The 10,526-nt window shown below is 43.7% G+C and overlaps 1 protein-coding gene across 1 annotated transcript; it reads left to right on the plus strand.

Moving 5' to 3' along the window:
• Positions 1-2,243: 2,243 nt before the first annotated feature.
• On the plus strand, positions 2,244-8,529 carry KCTD12 (potassium channel tetramerization domain containing 12). The gene has a single exon (XM_074329398.2). It carries the CDS (start codon positions 2,534-2,536, stop codon positions 3,509-3,511), a length of 978 nt encoding a protein of 325 aa, XP_074185499.1. The 5' UTR covers positions 2,244-2,533; the 3' UTR covers positions 3,512-8,529.
• The last annotated feature ends 1,997 nt before the right edge of the window (positions 8,530-10,526 follow it).

The raw sequence follows: 10,526 nt of genomic DNA on the forward strand, positions 1-10,526 counted from the left end.
CCCTGAGAAAACAGAGGGTGATAATGTGGCTAAAACCAGGGAGTTCCTGGGAGAGTGGTAGGAGATGGGTCTGAGGGTACTAGTGGGGCAGTTTCGATCATGTAGAGTTTTGTAGACCACGAAAAAGACTTTGATTTTTATTCCTTTGTCAGATGGGAAGCCATGGAAGGGCATTGAGCAGAGATGACATGATCTGACAGGTTATAAGATCCCTCTTTTTGTTCTGGTGATAAAAGACTACAGGGGGCAAAGATGGAAGCAGTTAGGAGACCAGTGCAATAACCCAGGCAAGAGATAATGGGTGGCTTTGTCCAGGGTGGTGGCAGAGAGATGGTGAAACATGTTAATAATCTGGAAGTATTTTGAAGTCAGGACTGACAGGAATTGCTGATACAATGAGCAAAATAATGATACAAAAATATGTACAGAAAGATATAATGAAGATGTTTCTTGGATTTATAGAAACGAGACTGGTTTTGTCAAGCCCGTGTCACTGATATAACAAATAGTAGCACACCTGTAAATTCAGCATTGGAACTTGGAACTTTTGTGTCATCTATCATTTATCCCAAAGAACACACACAAAAAAACAATGGCCAAATATATTTAGTATTAAAATCTGTAGTTGCAATTAAGTGAGCTTGATCTTATTTTAGCACACTGACATGAATGAGATAATTGTTCAGCAGACATAAACATTTCAAAGTAAAAATGACACTTATCCGTGAGGAGACTATAAAGCTCACTGGGTAGTTACACAAAAGGGTAAACATTATTATTAGGAACAAAGATCTGGCCTGATTTATCCTGACAGTCTGTACTTCCACCTGATCTGATAACTGCTCAGACTTCAGATCCTTTGCCTACCTGGTTACACTGAAAGTGCCTTGGAGCTTATTCAACCTGGCATTCTTTACCGCCTGGCATGGGCACATAGCAGGTGCACACCAAATACTCATTGACCTGATGATTTCTTAACATCCTTCACTACCCTCCCTTCTGTCCTCTTTCTGCAGCACTCTAGAGCACTTTATTTTATTTACCAAAGTCGGATTTCAGATAATCACTCACAAATACGAAATTTTGGAATGTGTTGCGCTTTAGGCAGGGCATGGGGAGGGAGCAATCCGGAGACCCCATCTACCCAGGAAGCCAGGGAAGGCTTCCTGGGGGAGGAGAAGTCCTCTGGGTTACAAAGTGACAGGGTGAATGCCACTGTGGAGGGGGCAGGAGTTAGAGGACCAGATGCGATCAAGGAGAGGGCCTTCAAAGGTACAAAGGCCCTGAGACTAGAAGCCACCTGGGAAGCACTGAATGAAATTACAGGCTCACCTGGAGAGCAGGCTCACCTGGACCTTTGGGAGAATAAGCACGCAAGGGCTAAAAGGTTGTTTTTGCAAATTACGTTAGTCTGCAAACTCTCGCGAGTTTTTTTGGCACCATTTCACCAAGGGCTGAGGGACTGGTAGACGGAGCGTTCCCTTAGGCCGCTCTATATTATCGGTACGTACTGCAGACTGGCCTCCAAGGCGGTGCGGGAGAAGGGGCCGCCTTCGGGAGTCACCCCTTTATCTCACCCAAGTCTCCCACTGCCATTCCAACTTATTTCCTCCAATTTTGAGGTCTCCCAACCAATGAGTTTGCCTCTTCACCCAGAAGTAAACAAACTATCTGAAAGCGTCCTACGGCAGGATACCCAGGTTAGCTTTTTGTATCTAGTTTTTCATGTCTGCTCCTCAATACGAACAAAATATGGCTGCCTCTGTGGTGGGGTGACCCCATCGTTTCTCCAAATGTTTTGTCTATGTCGAGAACCATCAGCAACACGACAATCGACTGGGGCAGCGCCACAGCCCTAGAGCTTAAAGCGGCCAGTTCTGTTGGCCGCCGGGGCCGGAGGCGGCCACCCACTTCCACTCCTCGGGCGCGGCCAGGAAGTTTACGGCCTCCTTCCAGGCGCCCGGTGGAGTTGGGAGGGGAAGGGGGTGCAATGACTATCCCTCCAAAGAAGGCTCCTCTTCCGAAGCGGCCTGTTCCATGCTCTGTCCACTTCGGAAGAGGAAAAAGTTGGGCAGGAGTGGGAAGGGGCCGAGGCGCGGGGCCAGGACGGGTGAGGGCGGGCAGGTAGTCCGGTCGCCTGGGGCGCGCGCGAGCCTGGGTGGAGCCAGCGGCCGGGCGCGGCGTCAGCGTTTAAGATGCAAATCGATTCCCCGCTCCTCCGTCCCCCTCCCGCCCCGGGCGCGCGGCTCCGCAGCCGCCCACGCCTCCTGCGCGCTGCGGCGCCGGAGCGGGCGGCTCTACTTAAGCGGCGCGGGGGCCGCGACCCAGCACTCGCCTGGAGCGCGCAGGCGAGGCGGGCGGAGCGCACCGAGGCTCTCCGGGGTGCACGGCGGCGCGCTCGCACCGCTCGGCTCTGTGCGGCTCTCGGCGGCGGCCGGGGCACAGGACTGAGCGAGCGTCCGGAAAAGGCGGCTGCAGCTCCTGTGCGCGGCTCCGCTCCCTGTCACTACCCCAGCCCGGCCACCTCTTTGCCATGGCTCTGGCGGACAGCACCCGTGGATTACCCAACGGGGGTGGCGGGGGCGGCAGCGGTTCCTCGTCGTCCTCTGCAGAGCCGCCGCTGTTCCCCGAAATCGTGGAGCTGAATGTGGGCGGCCAGGTGTATGTGACCCGGCGCTGCACCGTGGTGTCGGTGCCCGACTCGCTGCTCTGGCGCATGTTCACGCAGCAGCAGCCTCAGGAGCTGGCCCGGGACAGCAAAGGCCGCTTTTTTCTGGACCGAGACGGCTTCCTCTTCCGCTACATCCTGGATTACCTACGGGACTTGCAGCTCGTGCTGCCCGACTACTTCCCGGAGCGCAGCCGGCTGCAGCGCGAGGCCGAATACTTTGAGCTGCCCGAGCTTGTGCGCCGCCTCGGGGCGCCCCAGCAGCCCGGCCCGGGGCCTCCGCCGCACTCGCGGCGCGGGGTGCAAAAGGAGGGCTCGATGGGCGACGAGCTGCTGTCGCTCGGCTACACTGAGGCGGAGCAGCAGGAGGGCGCCTCGGCCGGGGTGCCGTCGCCCACGCTGGAACTGGCCAGCCGCAGCCCGTCCGGGGGCGCCGCGGGCCCGCTGCTCACGCCGTCTCAGTCGTTGGACGGCAGCCGGCGCTCCGGCTACATCACCATCGGCTACCGCGGCTCCTACACTATTGGGCGGGACGCGCAGGCAGACGCCAAGTTCCGGCGAGTGGCGCGCATCACCGTGTGCGGCAAGACGTCGCTGGCCAAGGAGGTGTTCGGGGACACTCTGAACGAGAGCCGAGACCCCGACCGGCCGCCGGAGCGCTACACTTCGCGCTATTACCTCAAGTTCAACTTCCTGGAGCAGGCTTTCGACAAGCTGTCGGAGTCGGGCTTCCACATGGTGGCGTGCAGTTCCACGGGCACCTGCGCCTTCGCCAGCAGCACCGACCAGAGCGAGGACAAGATCTGGACCAGCTACACCGAGTACGTCTTCTGCAGGGAGTGAGCTCCCCAGATCCCTCGAAGCTCCAGCTCACCCATTCCCTTCCTTCCCGCCCTGGAGAGGATTATAGATCTTCCCTCTCAGCCCTTGCCTTCCCCGTCCTGTGTTCCCCACATCCAGTAGCTGGGCCAGACCCCCTTGTCCCCCACTTCAGAACCTGGAGCCACAAATCCTCTTGGCTTCTTCGTCTTCTTTGGACCCCACTAACCGAGAGAGTCCAGTTGCACCCCCTCCACCCCGTGCTTCCTCTGGCCCCTGCCTCAAACACCCGTCCCCCGGATTGCCCTTCAGTCTGATCTAGTGGGGCAGTGTGGCCACAAGTCACCAAGTACCTGGGAAGGATGGAATTGTTCAGAACCTGATTGGACCCTGTCCAGTGTGGAGAAGATTCCTTGAAATCTTCTCAAGCCCTTATGACTCATTCGAGAATAGTGTTTTAAAAAGTGATATCAGTCTTTTGGCCCTCTTAAAGGTCAAATTTTAGGAGGCTGAATGGAAGACTCGGGACCTGGAATTAGGATCCCAGGGAGGCAGTTCAGTGACTATAAATGAATAAAGTTTTGAAAAGTTACAGGTAGAAAGTAGGAGAAGACTCTAGTGCTGGCACAGTTAAGGGTCATATCTTCTCCACGTAGAAATAAAGGTCTTTGCCTGTGGCTTAAACTTGTAGACAGTTACCCTCCAGGCTGTGGAGGCCACCCTTTCTGGCTCACTGCCAGAGCCTTTGGTTGGACTGGTTGATACGGCAGCCCTTGTTGGCACGAGGAAAGAATGCTGCGGCTGACAAGGGCGAGACAGCCCAGGCCACCAAGCACTGCGGGCAAGTCACCAGGCAGTGAAAAAATGGAGCTGGGTATTAATGCACGTGGGGTGTTAGGAAAGGCCAAGTATTTTTGCGATGAATGGCAGTAGGACTTTAGCTCTTAAGATTTGGGGGTGGGGGGGGGGAGGAAGGAAGGCAGGAGGGGTGGGAAGGGAGGAACAGACATAATCATTTATTATTTGAAAGTTGGAAGTTTGTACCATCCTTTTGAGTACATGCACATAAGAACAGTAGTACACAAAAACATGCAAAGCATTTTTATAAAGACTATGAATATCTACTCTTAACTGGCAGTTTATTGAACTAACTGTTTTGAGTCCTAAACTTAGAAGTTGCTGATACTCATATAATCTAACCAAAGAGTTACCCTGTAGGGATTTTTGTTTATTTTTATTTTTTTTAGTTTTTGAACTTTTATTTTCTTGATTATAAACCCTAAGTTAAAAATATATTTAGTTGAGCAAAATATGTTGGATTTTGATTACTTAGACTTAAGATCTCTTATTAAAAATACTTATTTTCTCCAAGCCCAGTCAATGTTGACTTCTGGGCAAACCTGAAAACCAGAAAATGCCACTTCTTTCATGCAGATGATTTGAAGTTAAGGTGGAATCATTTTGATTGACAGGACTGCAGAGAAAACGAAGCAACAAGGGCTGCCCATCTGTAGATAGCTGTAAAATGGAAAATTTTAAAAATGAAGACAAGTACTTAAAAGTGAGCTGAGCAATAAAATGGTGTTTTAGGTAAATGCAACAGAAACAGAAGGAGACCTGGTTGCCTTATACCTTTTCTCTAACATGGAATAAATTCCCACTGCATATCCTATCTACACCATAAGTGAAGGAAAATGAATCTTTATCTTCCATGCTGTGAGGCTTTTTTGAATATTCTGTGATGATGGAGAAGCCTTCTCTTTTTTTCATTTGTTTCAGCATCTTTCTCTGGAGTGTGTTTCTAAAGATTTTGTAAGTCTGTTTTCAGTGTTTAAATCAGCACCATTTCCCCTTCTTTTTAAAAATGAACCTGGTACTGTATCTTACTATGTCCATAACAGATGTTAAGAATCAGAACAGTTTTATTCTTAGACTCATATGATCCAATCTGTATATATCATATATGAACATTTTACATGAATCATTTAGTTTTTTAATTCATTTACTAATGCTATAAAATTTCCTATATCTGCCCTCACTAACTTGCATTAGATGGTGTATATACTAAAGCAACATGTTTTGATGAGTTTAATATATCCTCTATGGGAAAATTGGGTTAGGAAAAAATACTAATTATAAAACTAAGTTTGCTCCATACTTTTGCTTGGATATTAGTTGTATACTAATATGCTGATTAACTGTCTACTTAAATCAAGGTACCTGTATTTTTAATCCACTCTTTTTTCTTTTTTTTCTTTTTTTGTTAGTTGGCAAAGAGAAAGATTTGAGGTCTTTTATTATTGTAGTTGCAGTTTAAGAAAAGTAAAGTTAGCTTTATATAAAGATTGTAATTGTAAGGGAAGTGGAAGCAGCAGAAATCCAGGAAGTCGTGTTTGCTTTTGTGTTGAGTGTGTTCTCAGACTAGATAATGCATCAGAACTTACCTCTGTTTCAAGCCTGAAATGATTTAGGAATGTCGCTCACTGGCCAAGAGTGAGTATCACAGAGATTTCTCCGCCCATGTGGTATTCTGTTAGATTGCTCAACAAAAATCACATAATTGAGAACATCTTAGAGGGAGGGACAGATCAAAACCACTGACATATGGGAAGACTGAGTTTCTGATTTTCCTTGCTAAATCTGCACCACTCCAGGAGTCATGGGAAACGGCTAAAGTTTTGTCTCTGTCACTTAAATTATAAATTTTATTTTGTAAAACTTTGCCTTGAAGTATTCCACTGCTTTGTGCATACACATTTTACTCCTCTTACTCTTTTCATTATCGGAAAGACTGGAAATTTAATGGATGGAGACAGTAAACCAACCTCTTTTTCTAGCCATGACTGTCCCCTTTAATGTTTGAAGTGGACACCTGGAAACGTTATATTTTTAGCCCAAAGTGAAGGCTGGTTAGGAAACTCATTCTACATTGGGGAGACAGTATAACTGAGGTAAGATAATTTGGCATGAGCACTTTTGGGTCCCTTCCCCTCTGTGTGCTTAGCCACAGGACCCTTGGTGGTCTACAAAGTAGGCTGGAGTGTTTGTTGGTTGTCACCTATGAGCTTGGATGAGGTATTGAGGGTCCATTTGAATAAATCCTGTAAAGACACCATTCAGGTTACATGGGAGAATATCATATATTATTCAGATAATTATGACTGCATTAACCTCAGTTTAGCATGTATTTACATATGTAGTGGCTGCGATTACCATTTGATTTACAAATACAACTGAGTGACATTAGATTTTAATAACAAATTTAATTTGAAAGAATTGTTAACAGTGGTTAAAAAAAACAGGTACTGTGTTCAACGCTTTTGCACCAAGTGTTTGACAAGTTGTCTGTTTTTTAATACATGTAGAATATGAACTATATTCATCCTAATTTTTCAAATTATATGTTGTGGAAAATATTCTTTGAAGGTGTGAGACTTTAAAGTTTTTCTCCCCTTTAGTACCGTTTTTATTTTTGTGTTTCTTATTTGGCTTTTTGCATTGATAGCAAACTGATAATTTATAATACTAGCCTAAATTGTCTTCTCTTTCAAACCAGATACATATATATATATATATATATATATATATATATATATATATATATATATATATATGGCTTGTTGATTCTCTGAGGAAATGCATAACCTGTGAATTCTCAGACAACAAAATGGGCAACTGGCAATGCTCATAACATATTCCAATATTTTATTGGAATTTTCTATGGAATGTTATTATTACATTAAAGCCATGTAAGGTGAAGCTTTGATAATTTCTTACTTTTTAAATTATAGTAAATTCTATCTAATATTCAAACATTTTTGTATTCCACATGAAAAATGCTAAATTATACTGCAGGCATTTAGAAAGTATTGACTGGAGGTGTTGAATTCCTTAAGAATTTCTGTTTCAGTCTAAATCATAAGTGCTTTTCTCAATTGACTTAAATTTTTAAAATAGTAAACCGAATATTTTTATTGTAAATCTACCAGAATAAATCCTTTGGACTTCTTTTTCTTTTTCTTTTTCCCTTACCATAGCTAAGTTTAAAATGGAATTAGTGTTCTTAGATGACCTAATCTTCTCTTGAGAAATAAATAAAATACCCTTGTGTTTCTAGTGGCTATATAGTACCTGAAAAAAGGATTCCTAGAGCCAGAAACAAGTTATGTTGAAGTTAAATTTTCTTTGTCACAAGTTTGGATTAAAAAAAAAAATCTTCAAGTGTTAATGTTTGACGATTTAGATTTTCTACTGGGGCCCTTGAAACTTGGAAGAAATTCAAACAGAATATCTACATTGGAGTATAATCTTGTGTGGTAGGAAGATGGACTAGTTGACCAAGAATTCTTGTCACCTTATATACCTTGTGTGATTTTTTTCCCCAAGCCAAGTTTTTTTATTAAATGTGTTTTGAAGTATGTGAACATTAATTGTAATGTAAACTATTACACAACTGTCTTTGTGACTTTCTAGGCAGGCATATTTTGCTATTACTGTTGAATACAAATGATGACCGTTTATGACCACACAAACAACATTAGTGAGATTTTATGATAAAAGTTTAAAACATTCATCACGGATGTTAATTTTGAAGATGTAAATTATGTTAAAATTTTCCAGGCATCTGAAAAACTCTTACCTGCTAAACAAGGTAAGATTCCCACAGAGCTATCTAGTATTATAAAATGATTGAAGATATCTTACATATCATTGAGCCATTTTCTCAAAATAGAAGGTGAAAGGAAAAAAATTAATGATACAATTATCAGGTTTTTTTCACGAAACAGAAAGCCAAGGGAAAAAAAATTCTCTATATTTAAAAAAAGGCACTGATGAAGTCTTTTCAGACATGCCCAAACTTTAAGTGAATTTCATCAACCATCTAAATACTCTAGAGATTTTTGTTTTCCTGTTCACAACCAGTTGTATAACAGAAATACTCGATACTGTTTTCCTCCCAGTGTGTGAAGTAATGAATCATTGATTATGTGACTTGTTATGTATTCTATTAAACACTAAAGAATAAAATATTCACTCCTTTACTTATTCCTCTTGGCTCTTGGGTATGAATTGGCTTGAACACTGGTCTGATTTCATTTAAAGGGTCCTCAGAATACTGAGAATGCTTCCCAAATGGTGGGGCTAATGATGAACGTTGTACCATCAGAAGAACTCACTGTGTAACTGGCCAGCTGGGCCAGCAGTGAACAGGCTGTTTCCTCAGAGTTTGTTGTCAAGAACACCTCCTGTCAAGGTGGATTGCTACTCAATGCGGAGGACAAGTTTTTACAAGCATTAGCTCTGACTTCAGTCTTTGCAGCACATGCAAATTAATTTGAACATAGGCAATGTAGGTAGAGATGACCTCTTCAAGTTTGTAGGGAAAAGGAAATAGAAACTATGAGATAAGCCTAAATTACAAGTACAATTCATGAAAGTACAACTCTCAAGAATATTGGGAGAGGATCTGCATTTTGGGTATAGGAGCCCTTTCCTGAATCATCTCCAGTCATTAATAACCCCTCCTTTTGAAAGAGCACAGCGCTGCCCTGACAGAAATGTCAGCCAGACAGAAATGAAGCCAGTTGACACCAGCCGGGGCTGCTGGGTTGTGGCGCAGGAAGCCCTGAGTCGGGCGGGAAGAGTGAGCCAGGCTTCGCCCTTCCTTTCCGCTTTGCCTGGACTTCCTCTAGATAGCTTTTGTTTCGGAATTGTGCTTGAGTATGAGTATAAATACCCACACATACACAATTTAAGCTCTGAAAAGTTTATGGTGAAAAAGCAGTACAAGAGTAGGATGAAATAAAAAGTAACTCTCCCTTCTCCAGTAACCCCTTGTTTTTCCCAGGGGTAAACAACCATTGGTGTATCTTTACAGGAATACACACACACACACACACACACACACACACACACACACACATTTTACTCTCCTTTTTTCAATTCAGTACAAATTATTCCTGTTTCATGCCTTGCGTTCTTTTAACCACATATCCTGGAGCCCTTGGAATGCAGGTGATGGGGTTCAGCTTAGACTGTTCCAGAATGTGTCACTTTGGCATGTGGATTATATTGAGCTGAAAACAATCAAGGCCCATCAGACTCATAAAGAACTTTTCTTTCCTCTCCCTTAACTGCCTAAAATTGTTTAGATGGGAGGCCTGTACCAGGAAGAAAGCTATTAGAGATAACTTTTTTCCTCTTGTTAATCTAATTATAGATCAGCCAAAGAACCTAGAAGGGAAGAAGGAAAAAGTTTTTCCTCCCTGCTCATTCGTGAACACGTAGCAATGATCTGCCTCATTTTATTTAATGGCTACATGATATTCTGCATGATACGCCATTGTCTAGATGTACTTCATTTCTTACCAGTTCTTTCTTGATGGGCATTTAAATTTCTAGGTTTCTTTGTTTCTACTCTAAAGAGTGCTGTTTTGAATATCTTTTTACTTATATGCAAATATATCTGAGTCTTTTTTTTGTATGAAGTGAAGACAAATCACCTGTTTTTTTCTCCTTTAGGGCTATGGAAATAATACAATTCATTGGCACCTCTCACGAGGATGGGGATGATGGTGGTATGAAATAACTCGAGAGTCATTTTAGAAACACAAGTGTGAAGTTTTATGTAGTTTTAATATTGAGGACAATACCCCCCCCACCCTTGATATTTCTGAAAGTCCTCCTTCCATTTTTATTCTAGGATTTTTTTTCATTAATTATGGCCAACACTTGGTTTTTAGGAATACAGTATACGAAGAGGAGCCATATGGATCCCATACATCTTAATGAGGTACACCATGGGGAGTTAGATGGGAAGCTGTAGGATCAATATGGGGCACCTTTCTGGAATTTCAGACTAATTGAGATGTGTATATACGAGATGGGGAATTACAGTCATGTGTCCCTTAATGATTGGGATATGTTCAGCAAAATGTGTCATTAGGTGATTTTGTTATTGTGCACACATCCGAGTGCACTGACACAAACCTAGATGGCATAGCCCACTACTCACCTAGGCCGTATGGTATCGCCTTTT

This window comes from Rhinolophus sinicus, chromosome 16 (assembly GCF_057876585.1).
Source record: "Rhinolophus sinicus isolate RSI-liver-muscle chromosome 16, RSI-T2T, whole genome shotgun sequence".
Classification (NCBI taxonomy): Eukaryota; Metazoa; Chordata; class Mammalia; order Chiroptera; family Rhinolophidae; genus Rhinolophus; species Rhinolophus sinicus.

What these genes read in the sequence shown, in the direction of transcription:
- KCTD12 (XM_074329398.2), top strand. Translation starts at nt 2,534, where the DNA reads ATGGCTCTGGCGGACAGCACCCGTGGATTACCCAACGGGGGTGGCGGG.